The sequence below is a fragment of the Copadichromis virginalis genome, linkage group LG17, assembly GCF_057382275.1.
Source record: "Copadichromis virginalis isolate Kocher_CV1m ecotype Utaka linkage group LG17, C_Virginalis_male_GT1.1, whole genome shotgun sequence".
In the NCBI taxonomy this organism is placed as follows: Eukaryota; Metazoa; Chordata; class Actinopteri; order Cichliformes; family Cichlidae; genus Copadichromis; species Copadichromis virginalis.
In genome coordinates this window covers 30,459,796-30,487,689 of record NC_140634.1, presented here as the reverse complement: position 1 = coordinate 30,487,689, position 27,894 = coordinate 30,459,796, and the positions used below count along the sequence as shown (strand labels likewise).

Here is a 27,894-nt window from a genome sequence, read left to right as displayed (position 1 = left end):
AGCAGTTGGGATTTGGCTTTGAACAGCGATATAATACACTGGCTGGGGTTACAATATTTGCTTGGAGTGAAGCCATAATACCATGACTTAGCATTATGCTTGGAGTACAGCTGTAATACAGTGCACTGACTAAGGGTGAAGCATTAGGTTTGGAATTTAGCCATCACAGTTAGTTTAGCCGCTTCAAACTGACTGCCATTAAAAACAGTAAAATGGCTTCAATAAAAAGTACTTTTTGGTCGACCTGCAGCAGCTACCAGGTTGTTAAACTGATTGATTAACAAAGTGTAATGATTTAGGGTCGATTGTAGGGTAGTCAAGATGCATCCCAAATGAGCTAAAATGCCCTTTATCTCAGAGTCCCAGGATAAACTCCCACTCAGCTAGACCTTTGCTGCTTGTCATTCCGTGTTCCCTTTCCCCCCCGTTGCCTATCTCTGCTGTGCTGTCTAAATAAAGGCGAGAGGCAAGAAAAAAAAAATCCCTACCACCAGGTGGTTAGTAGCTAGTGGCACTTTTCAACCCTGCTGTGATGTTGGGTTTGGCATGAAACCAACCGCAGTGGGACACTGTGTGTGTGCAGCATTAGGGCTGGAGTAGAGGATCATCCCTTCACATAGTGTTATATGAGACTGGAATGACAGCTCGTTGGCAAACCATACAAAGCATCTGGCTAATTCAAGTTTGCGATCAATAGCTATTTTAATGTAAGGCAAGAAATAAATAAATATCCTAATTATTAAAGTCAACAAAAAACAAAATTGCTTCATTAAAGTAAAATGAAAGAGGATTTCTACTCTTTATTGTTTCTTTGTTCTATAAAAAATGTAATTAATATTGTTCCCCTTTACTCAATATTACTTCAAATTTTCCATATAAACTTTTCATATTTTCTTATATGTTATTATATTTTATTGGGTTTTTTTTCTGTGCATATGTAAATATCATCTGCTAAAGGGTCACTGTGGCTTGCTCCCATAGCCAGCTTATTAGCTGTGTCTTGTAATATGGCGATTGATTGTGGCGAGCTATAATCTAGTTTGTTGTGGCCCTAATTTTGTGACAGCTCGGCTCAAAGGCATGCAGAAATCTCCCATGCATATACCCGCCAGCTCTTTCTTTTTTACCACTGTGTGGTTAGATGCAGGTACAACAGGAATGTGCCAGATGAAACACACAAATAAATGGTCCTGGCCTACTTTCAAAGGACACTGGCAGGGATAAATCCACTGGATGGTGTTTGTGGTGCAGATAAATCCTAAGCCCCACAAACAGCATTTTAACACTCGCCAAATGATAGAGATACAGTATCACACTCACAGCACATCTAGCACAGATCTAGCTTGACACTGATAAGCTATAATGATCATAGCAAGGCTATTCCTGACAGAAAATACTCCTTTCCTGGCTAAGTAATCACAGAAAATGGCTGATAATGGTCCTAAATTAATGGTCGATAACACAGCGTTTTGAGATGTCCTCATTTAGTCCTTGTGAAAAAAAATAAAAGCCTCTGAAAAGGTCATGCAATTAGGAAAAAAAAGATTTCTAGCACTTTGGAACTAATTCTAAATTCAGGATCAGAGCAGCTACTTCAGACCATTCTAAATTTATATATTACAATCATATAAAAAGGAGGGTTTTTTTCAGTCCTGTGACTGAAGTTCACTCTCACTGCTTCCACAAGAATTAAGAGGGTAAGGAGCAGTCAGGTGCTGCTAATTAAATGCACTTCAATTATTGATTATCTATAAAAACAGATGTTTGCAGGTCTGGAGCATTCAGGTGTGTGTAAACACAAAGCTGCATTTTTCCAGGGAGTGGATGTCTCAGCAAATTCACCCCAAGGTCAGACCATGCAGCTGCATCTCATACTTTACAGGGGTCAGTTAGCATGTTACAGGTTAAAGTTTATGACAGTACAATTAGAAAAAGACTGAACTGAACAAGCGTTCAGTTCAGTTCAGTTCAGTTCAAGGGAACGTGGCAGCACAGCTTAAGTTCGCAAAGTTGCATCTGAACAAACCGCAAGACTTCTGCAATAGCGTCCTTTTACAGACAAGAGCAGACAAGTATTCTAATGTGAGGCCATAACATTTACATGGGTCATGCAACAAGACAATGATGCCAAGCACAGCAGCAAATCTCCAACAGAATGGTTAAAAAGAATCAAAGTGCTTGGATGGAGTACTGTCTTTTTTAACAATACTGTGAATTCAATTCTAATTATATGATGCTAAAAATTTAGTTAAAACACATTTAATTACAAAATAGCCAACTGAAGATTCAGAAAAGAAACTGGCATAAAAACCACAGCATGACAACTATTTCATATATAGAAGTTTGCGTGTGTGTGTCTGCGTGTGTGTGGATCAATACCATCTGCCTATCCATCCTGTCTGAAGAATGAGTGGGCATACATTACGACTTGTCACACATCCAAGGCAAAGTGTATTCTATTCCTGTCACGTTGATGCTGATGCGACATCAAAAGGCGGACGTCCTTCTTTTTCGTTCCAAAATTTGAATGTATTCAGCCTTGAACTACAGCCCTGGTGACTGGTCAGTACATAGTGCATCAAAGAGCTGGTGTTGCAGTGAAGTACCACGTGCAGCAGCTCCAATGAAGGTGTTGACACTGCCTGAAAATGATGCTTTCTTTTGCCAAAGCATGAATTCGTGGATCCCCCCCCCCAACTCCTTTTTGCTTTATCTCTTTGTCTTACCTGCCACTCTTGCTAATTAATAGCCACTATCACAAACAACAATGTCAATGCATGTCACACGCTCCCACGAGGCCCACTGTTGTGTGAACGAGCACGTGTGCCACTACAAATTGATACAAATAGCAGGAATTAGAGAGGCAGATCGGCCTACACATTACCCACTCCCCGCTGCAAGTCAAAATAATGATACTGTCTTACTGCCGCATCACAGGAGAAATGGACAGGGGAGAGAGACTGACGCAGCAGGTGGGATAAAAATGGAGAATGAGAGCAGGGCTGGAGTAAACAGGAAGGAGAGAAGAAAGGGAGCAAGAAAGAGAGAAGGAGAGGTAATTGGAGGTAATCCTACTGGAAGAAGAGGTTTAAAAAAAATCAAGATTTGCAAGAAAACACTCTCTCCTCTCCTCATCACAGTGACAGCAGGAGTACAGCCTAAACCCCTACACTGTGTTCCTGCTTATCCTTAAATGCTACCAGTGTGTTTGTGAGTCAGTGTGTGCGACCATTACTTCCTGCATTTGGTTAAGCGATTATAAACGGATGTGCCTGAAAGTCAGGCGGAAAGGTGCATGACAGAAAATAGATAATGTGGGGCAAAGAAGAACTTCTTTCCTCTCTTATCTCCAATAACATTATATGACTGATAATGTAGCTGTACTGATAGGAGCCTGACATTGTACAATATCTATCTATCTATCTATCTATCTATCTATCTATCTATCTATCTATCTATCTAAGCCAAAAACACATGTAGTGCTGCAGTGTATTGTGTGTGTGTGTAGAGGTATTAACACACGCAGTCACACACACACACTAGCTGGCTATTTTCTGTCTGCTAAGTAAATAAGGTCTTGGGTTACAGTTGAGATCAGGCATATTATAGCCTCTGAGAAATTACATGGATGTTGCTGCTGCTGCTGTAGAAAAACAGGCAACATTACAATTCATGTTCTGATGTAATGCATATGGTTGATTTCACGTTATATATGACAGGTTTTAAGATATTTGTTGTGTGCCATTCAACTTCAGGAAAACCACACTAGTCACTAACTGTCAATAAAATGCACCAAACACATGCTTTAAATGATATATACTTACATAATAATATATAATATTTGTACAGCATTTATCATATTTAAGGTGATATGAAAATAAAAACAAACAAGGATTAAAGCAGATTCTATAACTTCAATACAAAATACTGAAAGTGTGCGAATGCAACGGATTCATAGAACTACAAGGGCAGGTTGCTTGTTTAGGTTGTTTTTCCCCCCCCCAAAAATACATTTTTGCCCTTTTCCCCTTTGTTGTGAGAAGACAGTGGACAGAAGAGTAGAAAGCTGGGAGAAAGATCAGGGGCCTCGGGGCAGATTCCAACCTGGGACTCTGCATTAGCCTTAAGGGCACATTAATCACCTGCTTCACACAAACCAGTGCCCTTACCCAAGCGTTTAAACAAACAAAACAGTCACGGAAAAAAATTAATGTGTACATTCAAAAAGCTGTAACCAGTAACAGTTTATCTGATTTATCACCTGATCACAAAATTAGCTGGATGGATGCCTGGATGAGGACTTTTGGGGTTATTATCTTATTCGCATAAAGGTGTGCTTTAACGTTATATCAAGGGCGTTATGTGGTATTGGCAATTGTGCCAAAAATTAAACTCTAATAGCAGCAATGGATTTGTTTTAAACTCCGAGCATAATGAAAAAAAGAGTGAAGAAACACGGGCCTGTGAGTCTGCTGCGCGGAGGACAGCTGGTCCTCCTCGTAACAAGATAGCAGCAAGTCTGTCGCTTGCATGGAAAACAGCTTGGCCCTTGGTAACATACAACTGGGCTCAGTAACAGTAGTGCCGGAGCTGATGACATCATTCCTGGGTTCAGTGTCACCCAAGGGCCCTTGAATATAAACTTACAGGCACAAGAGGCCCCTGAGGTGTCAAAAGCCGTTACCTTGGAGACATTGTCAAACATTGCCAGGTACACAGGACTGCAAAGGTCATCCCATACTGTAACATGTAACAACGATACTGTACTGCTACAAAAATTCAGAAGATACTGTAAAGTAACATATTCATCACAACATACAGTAATGCTATTAGTTTCACTTCTTAATTCAAGAAAAGAAATAAAATAAACATAAGGTGAGTCTGAGAGCCTGGTCAGCACATCAGGGCTTTTCCTGCATATAAAAGAAAGAAAATCACTAGCATTGTAATAAAAAAAACAAAACAGTTTTAAGTGGTTTTAAGTGGCATTTAATTTACTCAAACATAAATATATGTCATCCTATCACATGGCCTGTTATAACAGGAAAATGCATTTATACCGTTCAGTGAGATAGTACAGGCTCTTTGCTTAAATGCCCAAAAGCTCGATTTTGAACCAGAGAAACTTAATTTAAAAAAGCATTAAACTTACAGCAATAAGGTATTTAAATATAGTAGTGTAACAACATTAAAGAAACAAAACAATAGTAACCAAAAAAGTCCCTTTTTAGTTTATATCAAGAAGTTACTGTCTTACATTAAACTGTAGTTTCAAAGTATGTACAGTGCAGAACTTTTGTCCGTTTAATTAAAACGTGCATGTATTTCCATGCGTATGTCAGCACCAGCCATGACCCTGCAATCCTTTCCATATACAGAGAAACTATATAGACAGAAATCGCTGCCAGGGAAACAACTGACTGCGCACAGAAACACAAGGACACACATGAATATGCAAACATACACTGGCAGGGATAATCCTCTTTCAGAGATTACTTACGATAGATATGCCATTTGAACTCTCGCACAACTTCAAACACAAAAACCAGCACACATACATTGTAAATGGGTGGGCAAGCTATCATGTTAATTAAAAACAAACAGCTCTAATGATCAGTCGTTTTATTAAAATATAATTGGAAAGTCGGAAAAGAGGTTAAGAAATATGCATTTTCTTCATCAAGAGAAACTCTTCAGCCTTCATTAACAATTAAGAATGTGCCTATTATTGCACAAACACACTATATTTTCATTCTAATATGGTAAGAAATATGCATGGATTTGGAATCCAAGGCAGCAACCATTGATTATTAATACTCCTCAGGTTTGAGCTGCTTGGTGTCTAAAAGTTTCATGACTGTCACTTCTGACAACAAGATGAGGCTGTTTAGAATCTGACGAGCGATACTGCCCTTAGAGTTGCCTTGATCGAACACAAACACACTTCTGCATTTTAATGCTGCGTCTTAGTTTGTTTCCCATCGCTGAGAGCATCGCCAGCCCACACTTCCCAAGAATGTCAGCGCTTTTACGGATTGTGTTAGGGAATTCTTATAAAAGATTCAGTCTGAAGTCTGTTTGGACTGAGCTAAACTGCATAGAACCACTTAACTTATTTGGAAAGAATTCTCCCTGTCTTCCTCTAAATGTGGCAGAATATTTCCCTCCTTCTGGTTTGGCTGTGTGGAGCGCTGCATCAGAGAGGATTTGGAGAAGCTAAAATAAGCCAAAAAAAACAACAACCACCACCTCCACGAGAGCAGCTAAAACCACTCATAAATGTTGGAAGATCTGCTTCAGCACTGAGGGGAGGGTTGCAGCGGATCAAAGTCAAAGTCAAAGTCAAAGTCAACTTTATTGTCAATTCTGCCACATGTACAGGACATACAGAGAATAGAAACTACGTTACTCTCAATCCCTAGATAAAATAGCAAATGATGAGGATGAGTTATAATGTACAGTAGCAAAGGGATGGGAGAAGAGAGGGGCGGTGTTAGGCAACAGATATGAGAGAGTGGAGAGAGAGGAGGAATACCTTTGCAAAATAAAGCAAACGTATTCTTTGGTGCACAAAGACGACTGCATTTTGAAAATGTGACATTATATGAGAGGAGAAAAATAAACACAATTTCTCTCTCTCCAGCTCCGTTCTACTCTCTCAGTTGTATAACAGTGCTTCTACCTCGGAGCTACATTATCCTCGCAAATCTCCTGCACTACTGTACCTTTACAAATAGCTCCAACCTGTTTTGGGAAATTCAAAGCCACTGTATAGCAAAAGCCTTCTAGATTCCTACTGAGCTGCTGGAGTGAAAGCCTGGCACTCTAAAGCGTTTCCACTACAAAGTCAGACGGCACAGGAAGCTTCGGGATACTATAAAAATCTCTCCTTTTATCCATTTGTGAAGTGGAGTTAATTTTTCCCAGAGATTAAGATTATACTGTAGGATAGAGAGAGTTCTAGAGCACTAGTACTTTTTTATGAGGGCACAGCCTTCACTTGCTGAAGCTCTTTGGATCAGAATGTAAAATAGGGCAATGTCCTGAGTGAGGGAGGTCATGTTCTGTCTGGAAAGGAAACTGTGAGAAAAAAGGGACTATTTCTGCACCAGTGCAAGTCTAAATTCTCTTAATCATGTAATATTATGATTAAAAGAATTATGTAAAAGGAACAAATGAAGTGCTTAGTTAAATTTATCAAGAATGAGGGAAAGTAGCTCACAAATAAGCTAAGAAACCAAAATAGCAATTCTTGCTTGGAAACAACTTTAATTGCTACCATCATCTAAGAAATTCAAGATTTAAAAAAAATGGGGGAATGAGCTTTATTTTGTCTTGCAAAGTTTTTAGATGAGAAACTCTATACCACTTTCACATGATCAGAAGTTGGTAAGATCACTCCCCAGTCACACAGGCCTAAAGAACAGTTAGCAAACCATCTGGCAATGAGAGAAAAATGTGTATTCCACTATTACCTGAGTTGTTTGATGGAGGCTGGTGAAAGTCGCTGTGAAATCAACCGCTAAAGTCCCATTCACCATATCTGGAGACAGGTTAGTGACCCTCTGGAAATCACTAGAGTGTATTCCGCAACTGGTTGGAGACTGGTTTCTAAAGGCTGCCGGCAATCACTAGCATGAAATTGGTTGCACAGAGGTATGTGGTCCTGTGCTGGTAGTAGCAGTAAGTCACAGCGTTCTCAGTTTCTGGTTTGTGTTTTACTAATGGTTAGCAGTTACTTAGTTAGGGTTTGTTTTCAGACAAGTTGATGAGTAAAATGCAAAATATGAGTTGCCAAGGCAATCTGATAGTGACAAAAGAAACTGCAAAGTGGATCTGGTGCAGTTTCACCTGGTGATAGCCAGCAACTTTAAGCAACCGGTTGTGGCACACAGTACATTTTTCCTTGGTGACAAGATTTTCCAAGTGGTTGCAAACTCATGAATAGCCAGGCAGGGGAGGAAAACAACTATCTTAGAAAAAAATCATGCTCTCGAAAAAATTGGTATTTTTCTTGGATTTGAAAAGAAAAGAGGGGCAAACAAGAAGCAATAACTTAAAAAAAGACCTTTTAAGATATTTGTTGGATGATAATTGTTAGAACAGGAAAATTATAGTTCTAAATTACTGAGTGCTGACTTCTATTTAACTGCTGTAGTTTTAATTATATTGCAAACTCCGAGTGAATAATCTCATTTTAATTTCAAATCTGTTTTTGGCTTTTATCAGTAACATTTTAAGGCTATTAAAGTTTATCAGTAAAAAATAACTGAAATAAAAAGCCAATTCTGTTTCACAATGATGCTTTTGTTTTAGGCTTTTGTTATAAATCAAGCAAAAAAATTTTCTTTACAGTTTTAGCTTAAAGAGTTTAAAGTTTTAGAAAAGACAATAAAATAAATTTTGAATGAATATACACTGATTATGATTTTGGCTATAGCATTTTATCCTATAGAATAAATCTCGTTTAGTGTATGTGCTCAATAAACTATACAGTAGACTATATAACAATTCGACATGAGACTACAAATACGTCCATTAATACATTTATCTCAGCATCAGTCAGCCCTTCATTCCATTCTGAAGGACTTCTCATTTATGATTAATTAGGCTAAAGTTCACTTTCTGGTAGTGAATTTCCTGGTTTTCTTCCTCACTGAAAGTCAATTTAGAACCAGTTCAAAAGGAATAAAACTTTATATTATTAATGCTCTTTCTCACTGCGCCATAACAAACTTCATATTTTATCAGTAATGAGATACAGAAGCCCTGAGGAAAGAAAAGCGGCTTTAGAAGAATGATATGACTTTCATATCACTCATACCTTCTGACCTTCATCATGTTGTTTTCTCTTTTTTCAGCTATGTGGTCTGGCAACCAAAGATCTATTTCACTGAGATTTGTCATATTCAGAGCGTTAAATGCCATCTGAACCACTGTGTGTGGTGAGGGGGGGAATGAACCTGAATGCAGATAAAAAATAATATAACAACAAGGGAGTGAGCGAGATTTAGTGTGGCAAAAGGGAGTTGTGCGCTAAAAATTAAATGCTAATAATATGCAGATGATGTAAGAGATGAAATCTGGTGGCAAAACAAAGAGTCCTGTCAGGATGTAGAAAGTGCTGTGTCTGTGTCTGGAGTATAGACAAAGTGGTTTTCTTAATATTACGCTTTGTTGCTGCTTAACACACAAACACATGCCCACACACACATACACTCACACACACTCATGCACAGAGAGAGATAAAGCCTAAGTCGTGCCGATAAGCAATTGGATGGAAAGAAAGTCAGCCACTGTAACGAGACACTGAGGGAATACAGAGCAGTGCCGAGAGACTTGGAGTGAAAGGGAATGAGAAAGATAAAGAGACTCGAGTGGGAGAGGGAAAATTATTGAAGGGAGAGAGAGACAGACAGATGTTAGGTCACACAGAGAAACAACGAGAAGAAGAATGAGTAAAAAAAAAAGTTTGAAGTAATAAAAAAAGAAAGAACAGTGAGGAAAACTTGAAACAAAGAGGAAGGATGTAACAGGAGAAATAAACAGAGATAATGAGCAGAAATGACGAAATGACGGTAGTCTGCAGGAAAACAAGGATCTGAAAATGAAATAAAACAAAGGGGATTTCCCTCATGAGATGCACACAAACACACACAGAGAGAAGGGAAAGAGAGACACGGTAACTAGTCTGAGTCTTGTTTTGGTTCAGCTGTGATAGTTCAGGCGGAACATGTTTCAAGTTTGCATGATTTCTCAGATTTGTAGCGGAAATCTCTTCTGCAACTTTCAATCAGACAGCGATGAATCAGATTCTCTGTGCAGTTTCTAAAACGCTTTCTAAATCATGGAAATGAAAAATCAAATCAAAAACCACTTCTCCGAGTCTGTTTCCCTTTCCTCTTTAATTCTCGTTTACATCTTTCTCTACATAAAACTGTACAGTTCTGTGTATTTGACACAACTTTAACATCCTCACTGGCATCAAAGATAATCATTGTTTCTGCTTCCTATTAACGTCGTAGATTGAGAGGCTATTTCACAGACACTTACCATGGGCTGGATAATGATTCTTGCACTTACTTTTTAATTAAAGTCATAATCATAATTTACACTTTCCCTCCAGTCCCTTCCGGTTGTACACATAATTGAAATAATAATTCACATGTGTGTTTTCTCCTTCCTTTGCTTCCTCCCTCCTTCTCTCTTCCCCCAGTCTTCCTCTGTGTCCTCTGCCTCCTAGCTGCATTGCTGCCGCCAACCTGCTCCTGCCCTCCTCCCTGTCTCTGCTCCTCGGACAGCCTGGTGGTGGACTGCAGAGGCCGGGGTCTCTCCTCTCTGCCTCCCTTGCACCTCCTGCCTCCAAGGAGCCGCTCACTCCTGCTAACCAACAATAAACTCGCCTCGCTGGGAGCAGCTGCCTTTGCTAACCTCACTTCTCTGGAGGTTGTGAAATTTTTCTTTGCCTCAAAGCTGAACATGTTGTGGGTTGTTGTTACATTGTTGTTCATCACTGTGTGTGCAGCACAATAAGTGATATTGTCTGGCGGATCTTATATTGAGCAAACTGCAGAAAACCTCTGATCTCAGTCTGAAAAGTTAAGAAAAAGTTGACATTTTCAAGGTTTTGCAGGAAAAATTTGCATTTACTGTGGCTGGCAGCAACAAAACAATTGATAGTTTCTGTGCAATGAATACAACCTCATTAGTTACAACACTTGGCTGCTCTTTATTTATGAATGTCTCTTATTTACCATATCAGATAGAAGTAATTGCTTCTGTTTCCTGTCAAGGCTTAATGTACAATGAAACGTTTGCAGTTTTTGATTAATTCAGATTTTCATACCCACCAAAACACCACTAGTTATTTTAAACATAAGTGCCAGATTAAGTTAAAGTTATTTGTAATACTCAAAAAGATCATCAGCTACCACCAGTGTCTAAATTGTGCATAATTTGCATGTGTTTTTTAGGAACTGGACCTCTCTAATAATTACTTGGATAATTTACCAGCCGGATTATTCAGAGACATGTCCAACCTGACAAGATTGACTCTGCGCAACAACTCCTTAACAGTAATGGACAGAGACCTCTTCCAGGTAGGCACTCTAAATTACACAGCACCATACTTCGTAAAGCCTTCAACACTGCTCACTAAATACAGAATAAATGGCATTATTCCAACTACAAATCACATAGGACACTCAAATATTCCCTGCTAAAATGCATGGAAAACCTGTCTTTGTCTTCCGTGTACTGGGTGATATGTATTATCATTACAGTGTACTGAATGTGACTGAAAAAGAAAACAAAGCTGATACCACAAAGCTAAAGCTTAAGCGTCTGGATTTGAACTTCACGGGCTGTGCTTAATCGAGCCAACCTGAGCAGTTATACTTAAAAGATTGGGCCCCTGTCCAGGTGTTAAATTAGTAACAAACCATTTTCCCAGCACTTTCATCCACTAAATCAGAACAGTCAGTAGGATAAGTCTGTGTCATCACTTCACTTGGAAATGTAAATTAAAATCAGTAGCTGCCAGTAGCTACATGGGAAAGATGTGTAAAGCCAGTGGGTTTTATGAAAAAAAGTGCCCAACCATCAAACAAAGGCCTGCTTTTGATGTTTCTACAGGGTCTGAGCGGTCTTCAGAGTCTAGACCTGTCATTGAATGGTCTGTCCACAATTCCTCTCGGCCTACTGGATGAGTTGCAGAGCCTAAGGTAGGTACACACCAGAATACATTCATTTACACTGATTTTAATCGGGTGCTCACTTACAGGACCAAACACTAGAGTAAGATCACGATCCAGAATTATGAACAATGTAATATTCTCTCATGAGTTACAAGGTCAGAGTCGTGGATAATGTTCCAGACGGAGAGCGCAGAGATCTTAGTTAACATAATCAGAAGATTATAAGATTATTGTAATTTCATAGAAGAAGGTGAAAATGTTGGAAACCTTTCTGAAGACACTGTGTCTATGCTGACCAGCTGGCACAGAAACTAAGCAGCACTACTCGTGTTAGTCAGGCCAAGGCAACAATGTTGACATAACCAGTAAGACTGATAGTAGTAGTACCAAACATTTTCAGTAAATAATTCTGTTTTGTTTTTTTTCCCCTCAATTTTAAGCGTTACATACCCATACAACACTGATTATTCTGATATAATTCTACTAAACTATTATTATTATTATTACTTTTACTCCAAGGTGGCTGTCCCTAGCGGGTAACAGGCTTCATGGTTTGGAAAGGGCAGCATTTGAGCCGCTGGCCAATCTGCAACACCTGGAACTGGGCCATAACCCCTGGGAATGTGACTGCAACCTCCGCGATTTCAAACACTGGATGGAGTGGCTGCTGTACAGAGGTGGCTGTTTGATTTATGTTACAAGAACTTTTAAAGTGACCGAATGGGGTCACGAAGGAGTGGGCAGAAACGAGAGGTTATGTGGCTGGGTATTTGTTTCCATTTCTGCAACACCGTGCTTCTGGCTGTATAATATAAGCGCATCAGTGTGATAATGCGCATTAACGCGCTCATTGTGCGCTTCCTTGTACTGTATCCACGTGTCTCTGTGGGCTGTTAGTACATCAGATAACCGCAGCTGCTCTCCGCTCTTTCTCCTCATGTGTAAAAATCTACATTCACCTCAGTGCCTTGGGCCCCAGCTGCCCCGCTAATGAAGCATCTCTTCTCTTTTATGCTCTATTCTCCTCTCTGCTTCATTCTGCTCTCTTCTGCTTTGCTGGGCTTAACTCCTGCTAAGTTCAGTACACCTCATAGGACACTGGACATCATAAGATGAGCAGACAAATTGCATAAAGACATTTCATAGCTCAACATGTAATCATGGCAGTAGCAGTCTTGCAGAAAGTAAGACAAAGCTTGAGAGCAGCCTGTGTTGACTACTATATATGCACAGCTGTAATATCTGGAGATATTTGTAGAGAAAGATGTGTTTGTAAAAGAGTCTTCTGTCACAGGCTGAGATAAAAATCTGGGGGCTAAATACTCATTCTGTCTTTCTGTTTTGCATTGCTTTTATCTTATTGTTTCTGTCACTTAACCTGCCCTATCTGAAAATGCAGATCAATGGCTTTCTAGCATGTGACCTTGTTACGAATACTGTGTTTGCAGGGCTGTACCCTCGTGCCACCAGTGGGAATTAGTGACTCAGATATTTCTCCTGTCTACACATGCTACCGCTTTTTGCTGAAGCCAGGCATGTCATCTCATGAATTATACAAGGGTTTAGTTGAGGCTATCTCCAACCTAGTGTTGCGGGCACAGTAAACTTGGTGTCTGTGAAGTGATGTATGACTCATCCCAGTGTTGGCACAGCCACCCCCGACCAAGTCTTTCCTACGTTTTCCGTTAATTGGTAGTGCTTTACCGACATAAGGCGCTTTATAAATGACCTCTCACTGTCCTCTTGTCTCTACACCTCTGTCTCTCTCCATTTAGGGGGGAAGGTGGATGCGGTGGAGTGCACACTACCGAAAGATCTGCGTGGGCGAGACATCCGTGGCGTTCCGGTGGAAATGTTCAACTACTGTCTCCAACTCGAAGATGAGAACGGAGGGGGTGAGGGTTCTCGTTCGGGACAAGGAGGCGGTCCTCCCTGCAGCAGGAACGCTCTCAATCCCAGCGGGTCGACGCCAGTTTCTGACAGCAGCGGCAGCACTGCTGATGATTCCTCTTCAAACACTGGAAGTGGGGGAACAGGTGGAGAGGCTCCACAGGACTGCACCCGCTCTCGCTACCGACCTGTAAGCGTGCGGCGCGCCATTGGTACGGTTGTAATTGCCGGCGTGGTGTGTGGCATTGTTTGCATAATGATGGTGGCTGCCGCGGCTTACGGCTGTATCTACGCCTCCCTGATGGCCAAATACCAGAGAGAGCTAAAGAAGAGGCAACCGCTAATGGGGGATGGAGAGGCTGATGGAGAGGACAGGGATGAGAAACAGATCTCCTCTGTTGCCTAAAGGAGTGATGGCATGGGGGTTTGGCACGTCAAAGGCTTAGGGATGAAAAGGGTGAAAATTAAAAGGGCTCAAAGAGATAAGAGATGGAAGAGCTTGTTTTAAACACACAGACGGTTATAGTATCTCTCCCTGGGACTCTCAAACTGACACCTCTCCCACTTTTTGTCTTCCTTTCTTTTTCTATTTTTAACCTCCTCCACTCTGTCGTTTTCTCTAACATACTCCCTCACACACATACCTTATCTGCTCCCAGATTCTCTCTTCCATTTGGACCCGTTCTCACTGCAGTATTCATTCCCAAACATCCCTCCAACTCGCCTACCAGCCACCTACTGCTGTTGAATTTACCAGTATATTGGCTAGGAGAAAAAAAATTGGTTCCTCTCTCTCAGTATGAAACATATCATTTAAGTAGTTACAGAACACTCATGGTGCACGGTGAGCCAGTTTTTGTAAACCTGGGCTGAGATATCAGGGATTCATAATTTGTACGGTATTGACTGGACCAATATGAGAAGAATTTCTTGTATCAGGAAGTAGCCTGCAGTTCTCAGTTTATCTGTAACCTTCTCCTTCTCAGCCTCTCCAAAGCCAGTAAACCCCTCAAGAAACCAAGACCTGAGCACAGACCCGTTCACTCTCTTCTGGACTGATCCTCCTCTGATTTCTCCTCAACCTCCAAGACCTCAAGAAAGAAACTGACATTAATGAGGAGAGCTGATAGAAAATTAAGACGATTTGTAGATGGAAATCCGATCTACTACTTTATCAAAGGAAAGATACTGAGGCTAGATCTGATATATGTAACAGAAAACCATTTGGATTTACAGATGAGCATTCATTTATCACATTAGTGGGACTCTGGCCTGTTCGGATCAGACTTCACTTTTGCTCTGGATCTTCTGTGGACTAATTCGAGCCTGGAGGTATTCAAAAGTGAAGCTGTCCATGAGATTCTGACTTGGATCTTATCAATCAGCTCAAGGAGGATTAAACCATATGACTGGAATGTTGAATTTGCTGTATTCACCTGCTTCAGAAAAAGCTCCTACTTGTTTGATGCTTAAGATGGTTATGATAAATGTCCGGACAGATCAAAAGAATCAGATCAAATCCATGCTCTGGTGTTACTTGGACTATGCTTCTGGATCAAGGAAGATTACACCACAGTTACTGAGATCCAAAGGACCACAGACTTTGCTTTAAAGCACATGCTCTTTGTTCTGAACTCATTTTGAAACTCCTTTCACCTATCAGAGGTGAAAGTTTGCTACTATGGCATAAAAAAACTCTCTGAGAATCCTGGTTTTCTGGCAAGGACTACAAAAATTCATCTATAAACTACAAACTTCAGGCTTGTGCACTTTATTTCCCTAAACAGATTCCCTCTGGCCTCTCTCTTTCCGTCCTGTCCTCCTTCTTTCTTTCTAAGATGGATGAATTGCCTGGAGGGATTATTAAAAAAGAGGGATTAAACTAAAAAAGCTGCTATTTTTACCCCTCCTCCTTCTCATCCCTTTATCTCGCTATCTTTTTTTTCTCTATCCAGTGCTATTTGAGGAGGTTTTTTTCACACTCCTTAAAGACTCCATCCTTTTGTGCATCCCTTCTCCCATAGTCTTGTCTGTTTGTTTTTCTTGAACAGTCTGCAATATGCAATGGAAGTTGCATGAAAATGTCACTGCCAAAGAGTCCTTGTGTTTAAAAAGAAAACGTAATTATCATTAATTTGAGAGGAATCGCTTGATTAACACTCGTTTCTCAGTGCAGTCACATAAACGGTTTGATTGTTTGCTCTTTACGTAGTGTTTTCATGAGTATCCCTATCTATGGCCTGGTAAACGTTATTATTTTACAGTTAGCAGAGTACAATAACTAACTTAAGTTCCCCCCATACTAAAACTATCGTTCCCTCTCAATTTGTGATTGGCTGCGAATAAACTTATATTAATAGTGTGTTATCTTATATCTGGGTATGATGCAGATACATATTATTATACTAGTCTTCTATGGTGTGTTGGCCCAACAATCCAGAATCGTTTAAAGTAGCCGTTTACGGTTTTTCTGTATCAATTCATGATGTATGTGTTTTATTGTGTTAATGGCTTCTATGTTCTGTTTTAGATTTAAATATCTGTGTAACATTTCTTTGTTGTTTCCATTTATTTGTGTTGACTAGCTGGTAAGGTTTCTGAAAGAAGCATAGAAAGAGTTTACCAGTTTATGCCTAATGTTAATCTGGTTGGGATCGTTTGGCATAGAGCTCTAACATGTATTTTTTTTTTTTTAATTTAATAGCAGTGGCTTTATCACCTACAAATATTTTTTCATAATGCGACTTAATCCCTGTTTGTACAGGATTAGTATTTCCAGGAGGACCAAATTATATCCCTGCGTGTGTATTTCATGCACACAAGTAATGTCTGTGTTTCATTTAAATATACTGACATAAACTCTGGATATGATGGCAAATGTTGATTGGAAAGTACTTGTACTATAAATAATAACACCTAGCTTTTGACAGGTATCTACATGTTCCTTAAATGCTCCAAAATTTTCATTTAGAATTGCCAATGCATCTTCTGTAATCTTAAACTGGAATGAGGCAAAAAAGGTGTTTAATTTTCCTAATTAAGTGATTTCCATGATGAGGCTAATATTATCACAGGAATTCTGTAGGTAGGTAAAGTAGGCATCGAGGATTGGACTTTTTACTTCACAAAGTATGGCAGAGTTGTTGTTATGATGAACGACTGGAAGCCCTTGGGTAATATTTCAATCATGTGCAAACAGAGTTATTTTAAAATAAGAAACAGTATTTGCATTTATGAAGATACTTTCTGTCTATATTGCAATTACAAAGATGTCAAAATCTGTATCTACAAGCTTATTTTTAATGGATTGTTTTTACAATATAATAACTATGTTCAATGTGTATTTAAGTTACAATGAGAACAATTTGGAAAAGGTCAGAAAAAGTAAGTCTAGCTCTTCTGGATGCAAGAGAGCTGACTGATGACCAGAAAGAGCATCTCATCATAGAGTTCAAAACACCTTGGGTGTACATTATAACTTAAAATTTGTCAAAATTTAATAACAATGGCTGCTTCACTAACCTGAAAAGATGCAGAAAGCGCTCAAGCAAAAGCAATTTCCAAATTAGCTTCACATTGGACGTCTTCATGGATGCACATGCTGACATTAAATACTGTGTGATATAACCTTGAATTTTAGAGACTCTGAGGTAGCGCCGTAACGAAAGCAAAAGCTAAACTCTGTCTTTGAATCCAGAAACACTGTCCTCTCACCCCCTGGTCTGCAGGTCTTGTGTTGTTTGTAGCTAAGTATCTTAGCTAGCTTGATCCTGTTCCTATAGTCTGTGTGCATAAAGAACAATAAATTCTAGTTTGTTACGTAAAAACTGCAGCAGCCATGATGACCAAGGGCCTCTGAGACTACACTGCTCAGAAATCTACATGTGTTGTGTTGTTATGATGATTGTGATTATGACAACGATGCTATGAAGATGGTGATGAAGCATTTCCTAGTTAATATGCATTGTTTTAAATAAAAACATATCACACCTATGTCATATTTGCATTCAGACTAAATATAAGGTTTAAAAGAATATAAGGACTATTTATTTAATAAATATAATTTGGATTAAAGAGCACATCAGCAGATATAGGTGGAATAAGTATACAATGTCAAAAACACATTAATTAGCCTATACCTTCATATATATATATATATATATATATATATATATACCTGAGGCCTTGGAAACTGCCAAGCAAAGACTCACAGCCTTGGCCAGCCGCTTGAGGAGGTACACCAGAGAGATAGAAGGCAGGAGAATAAACCAGCTGTTCTCCACAGAACCAGCAAAGGTGTACTCTCAGTGGCAAGGGAACAATAAGAGAACAGCACCACCAAGGCTGGAGACAGAGCAATACTGGAAGAGCATATGGGAGAAGGATGCAACCCATAACGGCAATGCTCAGTGGCTAGAGGATCTGAGGGCTGACCACAGCGACCTCCCTGAACAGGGTCCAGTAACCATCACAGTGGCAGATATCCAAGAAAGGGTCTCCAGTATGAAGAGTTCGACAGCACCAGGGCCCGACATGGTTCACGCCTACTGGCTGAAGAAGCTGACTGCACTCCACGAGCGTCTGGCAGCACAAATGAACCAGCTGCTAGTTAACGAGAGACACCCGGAATGGCTAACTGAAGGCCGGACGGTCCTGATCCCCAAGGACCCCAAGAAGGGACCGGTCCCCTCCAACTACCGACCAATAACCTGCCTCAGTACTACATGGAAGCTCCTGTCAGGCATCATATCGGCTAAGATGAACAGGCACATGGGTCAATACATGAGCGGGACACAGAAAGGAATTGGCAAGAATACCAGAGGCGCAAAACACCAGCTACTGGTAGACAGAACAATCAGCCGAGACTGCAAGACCAGACTGACCAACCTGTGCACTGCCTGGATTGATTACAAGAAGGCCTATGACTCAATGCCCCACAGCTGGATACTGGAATGCCTAGAATTGTACAAGATCAATGGGACCCTAAGAGCCTTCATCAGGAACTCAATGGGGATGTGGCGTACAACACTAGAGGCCAACTCCAAGCCCATAGCACAAGTCACCATCAAGTGCGGGATCTACCAAGGAGATGCTCTGTCCCCACTGCTGTTCTGCATAGGCCTGAACCCCCTCAGTGAGATCATTAACAAGACTGGCTACGGATACCGACTACAGAACGGAGCAGTTGTCAGCCACCTCCTGTACATGGATGACATCAAGCTGTATGCCAAGAGTGAACAAGACATCGATTCACTGATCCACACTACCAGGCTATACAGCAATGACATTGGAATGTCGTTCGGACTGGAGAAGTGTAGTCGGATGGTAACAAAGAGAGGGAAGGTAGTCAGAACTGAGGGGATTGAACTACCAGAAGGCAACATTGCAGACATAGAGGACAGTTACAAGTACTTGGGGATCCCACAGGCGAATGGGAACCATGAAGAGGCCGCTAGAAAAGCTGCAACCACCAAGTACCTGCAGAGGGTCAGGCAAGTCCTGAGGAGTCAGCTGAATGGTAAGAACAAGATCCGGGCCATCAACACGTACGCCCTGCCCGTGATCAGGTACCCTGCTGGGGTAATAGGCTGGCCAAAGGAGGAGATAGAAGCCACTGACATAAAGACAAGAAAGCTCCTTACCATGCATGGAGGGTTTCACCCCAAATCCAGCACCCTGAGGCTGTACGCTAAGCGGAAGGAAGGGGGCCGGGGACTGGTGAGTGTCAGCACCACAGTCCAGGATGAGACAACGAACATCCAAGAATACATTAGGAAGATGGCCCCAACTGACCGAGTGCTCAGTGAATACCTCAGGCAGCAGAAACCCAAGAAAGAGGAGGGAGACGAGGAACCATCATGGAAGGACAGGCCCCTGCACGGTATGTACCACCGGCAGATAGAGGAGGTGGCTGATATCCAGAAATCCTACCAGTGGCTGGACAAAGCTGGACTGAAAGACAGCACAGAGGCACTAATCATGGCAGCACAAGAACAAGCTCTGAGCACAAGATCCATAGAGGCTGGGGTCTATCACACCAGGCAAGACCCCAGGTGCAGGCTGTGTAAAGATGCCCCAGAGACAATCCAGCACATAACAGCAGGGTGCAAGATGCTAGCAGGCAAGGCATACATGGAACGCCATAACCAAGTGGCCGGCATAGTGTACAGGAACATCTGTGCTGAGTATAACCTGGAAGTCCCGAGGTCAAAATGGGAGATGCCCCCAAGGGTGGTGGAGAATGACCGAGCTAAGATCCTGTGGGACTTCCAGATACAGACGGACAAAATGGTGGTGGCTAACCAACCGGACATAGTGGTGGTAGACAAACAGAAGAAGACGGCCGTAGTGATCGATGTAGCGGTTCCGAATGACAGCAATATCAGGAAGAAGGAACACGAGAAGCTGGAGAAATACCAAGGGCTCAGAGAAGAGCTCGAGAGGATGTGGAGGGTGAAGGTAACGGTGGTCCCCGTGGTAATCGGAGCACTAGGTGCGGTGACTCCCAAGCTAGGCGAGTGGCTCCAGCAGATCCCAGGAACAACATCGGAGATCTCTGTCCAGAAGAGCGCAGTCCTGGGAACAGCTAAGATACTGCGCAGGACCCTCAAGCTCCCAGGCCTCTGGTAGAGGACCCGAGCTTGAAGGATAAACCGCCCGCAGGGGCGTGCTGGGTGTTTTTATATATATATATATATATATATATATATGTATATATATATATATATATAAGATATATATGTTTCAGCTTGCAGGGGTCTTTAACCTGTCGCTTGCCCAGTCAGTAGTACCAGCGTGCTTTAAGAACACCTCCACTGTGCCAGTGCCGAAACAATCAACGTGCCTGAACGACTATTGCCCTGTAGCACTCACACCCATAGTTATGAAGTCCCTTGAGCGACTGGTCCTGGCACACCTCAAGACATGCTTTCCCCATACACTGGATCCTCACCAATTTGCCTATCGAAGCAATAGGAGTACAGAGGATGCTGTATCCACAGCACTACACTGTGCACTCTCACACCTGGACAACAAGAATACTTGTGCAAGAATCCTGTTTGTTGACTTCAGCTCAGCATTCAGTACAGTTATTCCCTCCAAGCTGATCACTAAACTTGTGGAAATTGGAATCAGCAACTCTATGTATAATTGGATCATGGACTTTCTGACCAACAGAACCCAGCATGTTAGGTCATGCCATGACTGCTCTACCAACATCACACTCAACACTGGCACTCCACAGCGCTGTGTGCTGAGCCTGTTCCTCTACTGCCTTTTCACCCATGACTGCAGACCTAGGTATGGATCCAACTCCATCATCAAGATTGTGGATGACACGACAGTGATTGGTCTCATCAGTGACAACGATGACTTTAACTACAGGGAAGAGGTAAAGGACCTAGCTGTATGGTGTACTGACAATAACCTACTCCTGAATACCAGAAAAACCAAGGAGCTCATTGTGAACTTCAGGAAGGAGAAGAGAGACACCCATGTCCTCATCTACATAAATGGCACAGCTGTTGAATGGGTTTTCAGCTTCAAGTTCCTGGGGACATCTCCATCTCCAGCCTGGTCAAGAAGGCCCATCAGCGCCTCTTTTTCGTGAGGACACTGAAGAAGAATCACCTGTCTGCTGACTTACTGGGTAACTTCTACTGCTGTGCAATAGATAGCATCCTGACCAACTGCGTCACAGTCTGGTATGGGAATTGCTCTGTTGCTGACCACAAGGCACTGCAGCAGGTGGTGAAAACCACCCAACGCATCACAGGGACTCCACGTCCTGCCATTGAGGATGTCCACAAGCAGAGGTGTCTATGCTGGGCATGCATCATTCCCAGGGACTATATCTTCCCAATAAACTCTTCTAGTTCCTCCCCTCCAGAAGGCTCTATAATAAGCAGGTTTAATACCAGCTTCTTCCCCACAGCTGTCACCCTACTAAACTCAGTCCCCTGCTGAACCTTTCCATTCACAGTCACTTAACCATCTACACTCCCCCTCATCCCTCCCAATGACCATGAACATTCACTGTATGCTCACATTACAGTACGTACTTACACTGTTCACTGTTCACTGTTCAAGAGTGCTACTCTTCCACTACTGTAGCTATATTCATAGCACTCTGTAGATTACCACACATCGGTACCTCTGTATATTTGTTCATAGTACATCTGTATATCTGCCCCTCTGTATAGCAATATAGAACATCTGTATACAGTTCCCTCTCCGTAAATCGCTACCTTATCGTGGTGGAGGGGTTTGTGTGTCCCAGGGATCCCAGGGATCCCAGGGGCTATGTTGTCCGGGGGCTTTTGCCCCCTGGTAGGGTCTCCCATGGCAAATTGGTCCTGGGTGAGGGACCACAAAAAGAGCGATTCAGAAGACCGTTATGTGGAAAACATTGAGGGAACAGTTTACCCTGCCCGGGATAGGGTTACCGGGGCCCCGCCCTAGATCCAGGCCCGGGGACAGTGGCCGAGGGTGAGCGTCTGGTGGCTGGGCCTTAGTCCATGGGGCTCGGCCGGGCACAGCCCGAAAAAGGGGATATTGGCCCATCCTCCCGCAGGCCCACCACTCACAGGAGGCGCCATAGCAGTCGGGTGCAATGTGTGCCGGGCGGCAGCCAGGAGCGGAGGCCCTGGCGGACTGATCCCCGGCTACCAAGACTGGCATTTGGGACATGGAATATCACCTCTCTGGTGGGGAAGGAGCCTGAGTTAGTGCGTGAGGTTGAGAGGTACTGGCTAGATATAGTCCGGCTCACCTATACGCATGGCTTGGGCTCTGTAACCAGTCTTTTGGAGAGGTGCTGGACTCTGTCTCAGTCTGGAGTTGCCCCTGGTGAGAGGCAGTGGGCTGGGGTGGGTATTCTAATATCCCCTCGGCTTGCTGCCTGTATGTTGGGGTTCTTCCCGGTGGATGACAGGGTTTGTTCCCTGCGCCTTAGGGTCGGGGAACGGGTCCTGACTGTCATCTGCGCTTATGCGCCGAGTGGCAGTTCAGAGTACCCAGCCTTCTTAGAGTTCCTGGGTGGGGTGCTGGAAGGTGCTCCACCTGGAGACTCTGTTGTCCTACTGGGAGACCTCAGTGCTCACGTGGGTAACGACAGCGAGACCTGGAGGGGTGTGATTGGCAGGAACGGCCTCCCTGATCTGAACCCGAGCGATATTTTGTTATTGGACTTCTGTGCAAATCACAGTTTGGCCATAACAAACACTCTATTGTTCGAACATAAGAGTGTCCATAAGTGCACATGGCACCAGGACGCTCTAGGCCACAGGTCGATGATCGATTTTGTAATTGTATCACCAGACCTGCGACCATAAGTTCTGGACACTCGGGTAAAGAGAGGGGCTGAGCTATCAACTGATCACCACCTGGTGGTGAGCTGGATCAGGTGGCAGGGGAGGCGCTGGACAGACCCGGTGCATCTAAATGCATAGTGAGGGTGTGCTGGGAACGCCTAGCAGAGGCCCCAGTCCGTGAGATCTTCAACGCACACCTCCGGCAGAGCTTCAACAGCATTCCGAGGGAGACTGGGGACATTGAGTCTGAACAGACCATGTTCACCATCTCCTTTGCTGAAGCTGCTGCATTGAGCTGCGGGCACAAGGTGGTTGGTGCCTGTCGTGGTGGTAATCCCCGAACCAAATGGTGGACAGCAGAGGTGAAGGGAGCCACCAGGCTGAAGAAGGAGTCCTATTGGGCTTGGTTAGCCTGTGGCACTTCGGAGGCAGCTGACAGGTACCGACAGGCCAAGCGGAACGCGGCTCAGGCAGTGACTGAAGCAAAAACTCGGGTGTGGGAGGAGTTCGGAGAGGCCATGGAAAAAGACTTTTGGACTGCCTCGAAGAGATTCTGGCAAACTGTCAGGGGAAAGCTTTGGTCTACCTGCACTGTGTATAGTGCTGGCGGAGCGCTGCTGACTTCAACTGAGAAAATTGTTGGGCGGTGGAAGGAATACTTCGAGGACCTCCTTAATCCCACTGACATGTCTTCCAAGGAGGAAGCAGAGTCTGGGGATGAGGGGGATGACTTGCCAATTTCCGGGGACGAGGTCACTGAGGAAGTTAAACAACTCCTTGTTGGCAGAGCCCCTGGTGTGGATGAGGTTCGCCCCGAGTTCCTGAAGGGTCTGGACGTTGTAGGGCTGTCCTGGTTGACACGCCTCTACAATGTTACATGGAGATCAGGGGCAGTACCCCTGGACTGGCAAACCGGGGTGGTGGTCCCCATCTTTAAGAAGGGGGACCGGAGGGTGTGTTCCAACTATAGGGGGATCACACTCCTCAGCCTCCCTTGGAAAGTCTATGCCAGGGTGCTGGAAAGGAGAGTTCGTCCGCTAGTCGAAGCTCAGATTCAGGAGGAACAATGCGGTTTTCATTCTGGTTGCGAAACACTTGACCAGCTCTTTATCCTCTCAAGGATACTTGAGGGAGCTTGGGAGTTTGCCCAACCAGTCTACATGTGTTTTGTAGACCTGGAGAAGGCATTCGACCGCGTCTCTCGGGGTGTCCTGTGGGAGGTGCTACAGGAGTATGGGGTGTCTGGCCCATTGCTACGGGCCATTCAATCCCTATACAACCGTTGCAAGAGCTTGGTTCGCATTGCCGGCAATAAGTCAGACTCATTCCCGGTGGGTGATGGGCTCCGCCAGGGCTGCCCTTTGTCACCGGTTCTGTTCATAATTTTTATGGACAGGTTTTCTAGGCACAGCCAAGTGGCGGAGGGCTTTCACTTCGGTGGCCTCAGAATCTCATCTCTGCTTTTCACGGATGATGTGGTATAAACATCTGTATACTTAACTTACTTGTACATAATCTGTACATAACTACTCCCACCTTTTACACTGCCCTTATCTGTATATAATCTGCTCTTCTTGCACTTACTGCTCTTTGCACTTCTGATTAGATGCAAACTGTATTTCATTACCCTGTATTTTTAAATGTGTACTGACAATAATCTTGAATCCTAATCCTAATCTGAATATAGGTATATGTTTTCCCATACTTTTCCCTCTTTTTCCTCTCACCTTTCATTGTTCTCTCTGGGTCCATTCCCCTCTCAGTTTTCTTGTCTCAATTTATCTTTTTGTCACTTCTTCTCCTATCATTTTTTAATCTTCTCACCTTCCTTTCTCTCATCTCTGTCTCTTTATCACTTGCTCAGTCTGGTCTATTGTGTGCCCTTTTTGTCTCCACCCTGATCTTACCTCCTTTTCTCGCTCATTTATATCCTTATTAGGTGCTTCCTCTCCTCCTCCATGTAAAATGTCTTCTCTTTATTCTTTGCCTGCTCTATCCCTCTGTCTCTGTCTTTTTTTATTTACACACACTCATCACTCTTTCCTCCTCTTTTCCCAAGTCTGCCTCTGCATCAGTAGGAATAGGTTTATTTATATACAGCATGTCACTTATGCCACAGAGATATTCTAATCCATTGCTGAGCCCTCAGACGGTATAACCACAGTCTTTTTGTAGTCACTGTGCACTGATTTTGGATCAGCCTCTGACACAGGAAATCCATGGCCTTCATGAAAGAAGAAGAAATTAAATCTGCCACTAAATGAGCATGAAAGCTGAGCACAAGATGCACAGAGACGCTGATAGACAACTGACTGTGTTCTGTCCAGATAAACACTGACACTCAGTGGTTATACGTAGAATTGCAATATTTTTAGATACTTAAAGTCATGCAAATATTAAATATATTTTGAATTTAGGATTTATTTTAGTTAATGTGTAATTTGCAACATTATTAGGTGCAAACATTTGTGCAATTTGAAACACAGAAGTGATGATAGTCATCATATATCCAATCAACTGAAAAAAAACAAGTTCAAACTATTTGTCTTCACATTTCTGTGCTTGTCTTTTTATTTTGGCACATGTGTGCAAGCTGTGCTTTTCATTGTGCTTACATTACCTTTCTCATTCTTCACAATGCATAAGCATGTAATGTGCATTACAAGGAGTGAATACACCTTTAAGCGTATGTGCTCGAGTTCCTTGACCAAGCAGCTTCTAAATATTTGATTTTGCTATGTGAATGTTACTCTCGACAAGAAACCCTCCATTGCAGTAAGTAACAAAGGTAGAGAGGAAGTTAGGGCAAAGGGGTATGAGAAAAAAATGACATGATAGGGAAAAGAAAAAGGAAACACAGAGAGGAGAAATGTGATGTGGAGGCAGACAGATCTGACAGCTTAGGAAAGCAGAGGCTAAGAAAAGAGAGATGTATGTGAGGATTTAAAGAGGAGCATCAAAGGGTGAAACACACTGAGTCATGTGCTTGTGAGAGACTTGGTGTGTGTATGTGTTCCTTACACACACATACCAATAAGTTTATAAAACCATCCCCTCTGAGTTTGCTGCAGCTTGGAGAGAAGTTGATGGACTTGGCATCTAGTGATGAACTTTAACTTTTGTGCCCACGAAATGGTGATTATTATATTTACTCAGAAAACACTCCTTGCTAGTACTGGGTTGGATTTGTTAGCAGCACATCCTCAATGTAACTCTCCTGTTTCACCACATCCCAAAGCTGCACTATTAGATTGAAATACATTGGCTCACAAAAGTATTCGGCCCCCTTGAACTTTTCCACATTTTGTCACATTACAGCCACAAACATGAATCAATTTTATTGGAATTCCACGTGAAAGACCAATACAAAGTGGTGTACGAACGAAAATGGAACGAAAATCATACATGTTTCCAAACATTTTTTACAAATAAATAACTGAAAAGTGGGGTGTGTGTGGCTGTAATGTGACAAAATGTGGAAAAGTTTGCAAGCCACTGTATGGTGACTGTGGAGGTCATCTGAATACAGTGAATGGACTGCTTTGTTCCAAAAACCAGTTTGAAATGGTTTGAGCTTTATAGCATTATCCTACTGGAAATAGATCAGAAGATGGGTGCAATGTGGTCAAAGGGGTGGGCATGGTCAGCATGAACACTCAGGTAGGCTGTGGTGTTTAAAGAATGCTCATTTGGTATTAAGGGGCCCAAAGTGTACCAAGAAAATATCTCCCACACCATTATATCACCAGCATCCATTGATACAAAGCCATTGATACACTGAACCACTGATCCATGCTTTCATGTTGTATATGCCAAATTCTGACCACACCATTAAAACGTCACAGCAGAAATGGAGGCAGGCTAAGCAACCCAAATCTTCTACTGATCAAGTTTCAGGTTCCTGTTCTTGGCTGAAAGGAATGGCACCCAGTGTGGTCTTCTGCTGCTGTAGCCCATCAGTTTGAAGGCTTGACATGTTGTTCATTCCGAGGTGCTCATCTGCATACCTTGGTTGTCACACCTGATTATTTGAGTTGCTGTCGCTTTCCTATCATCTCAAAGAAGTCTGGTCATTCTCTTCTGACCTCTGACATCAACATGATATTTTTACCTAGAAGACTGCTGCTCCTTGGATATTCTCTTTTTTTTCATACGTCACTTAAAAATCAACTTTCTGATAGCCAGTTGGAACTTTGTCTTGACCATGTCTTCTTGAATATAACCACTGAGTTACAGCCATGTGATTGGATAATTAAATTAATTGTTTTAAGAGCACTTGAACAGCAGTTGAACCTGAAAAAGCTGGTGAATGTATAATTCAAAAAATGTTGTTGTTATAACCATATTTTTTGGAATATATCTCATTTATACTGTACACACATCAAATACTGTTTTTAGACATCATAATTATTTCACATCCATCTTTCCTTTGTAGCTTGTGGTTTAATGAAACCCCATAATAGATTCAGTAAGCCAAATTGTAGGTCTAAGTTCAGCCTTTTGCAACAGTGTGGATTCTAAACCAGCAGCAAGAGTAAGAATGTAGCAAAGGAAAGAAAAACTGTAAAAAATGACAATTGGCAAGGCTAAGAGAAAGACTGAAACATGTATTTTAAACTCTTTCTCATATCTCCCTTATCTCCTGTTTTCCACTTCCAAATTTAACAAGATTTTCACACCTGAGATTATTTCTAGGAAAGCTGTGGAACACAGATAAGCGCGTGTTTGTGTCAGTGTGTTTAACTGTGCTTCTGTCTATCTGTCATCGTAATGAGACACCAAATACTGACAGCCACGCACGCAAACTTGTTCAGAGATTCTTCGCTCGGATAATTATGACTGATGAGTGTCTCAGTCACAGATGTACTTACCAGGGCAAACACACACAAACACACAAACACTAACCTGCACATCAGTGAATCAGTGAAACAAAGCCAAAGACTCTGAACGTACAAAATGAGACGCACTCACACACTCAATTACAGCTCCCTTTTTTT

At 42.4% G+C, this 27,894-nt stretch overlaps 2 protein-coding genes across 4 annotated transcripts in view; one reads left to right on the top strand and one right to left on the bottom strand.

Annotated features, from left to right (window-relative positions):
• lrtm2a (leucine rich repeat transmembrane protein 2a) overlaps positions 1–17,573 on the top strand; it is a 29,501-nt gene extending 11,928 nt beyond the window's left edge. Inside the window, exons 3-7 of the mRNA XM_085437637.1 lie at positions 10,217–10,446; positions 10,974–11,099; positions 11,635–11,723; positions 12,216–12,373; positions 13,472–17,573. Of these exons, the coding sequence (XP_085293763.1) occupies positions 10,217–10,446; positions 10,974–11,099; positions 11,635–11,723; positions 12,216–12,373; positions 13,472–13,992 (1,124 nt within the window). The 3' untranslated portion in view covers positions 13,993–17,573. The remainder of the gene's footprint in view (positions 1–10,216; positions 10,447–10,973; positions 11,100–11,634; positions 11,724–12,215; positions 12,374–13,471) is intronic.
• cacna2d4a (calcium channel, voltage-dependent, alpha 2/delta subunit 4a) overlaps positions 1–27,894 on the bottom strand; it is a 100,920-nt gene that overhangs the window by 48,856 nt on the left and 24,170 nt on the right. The window lies entirely within an intron of this gene.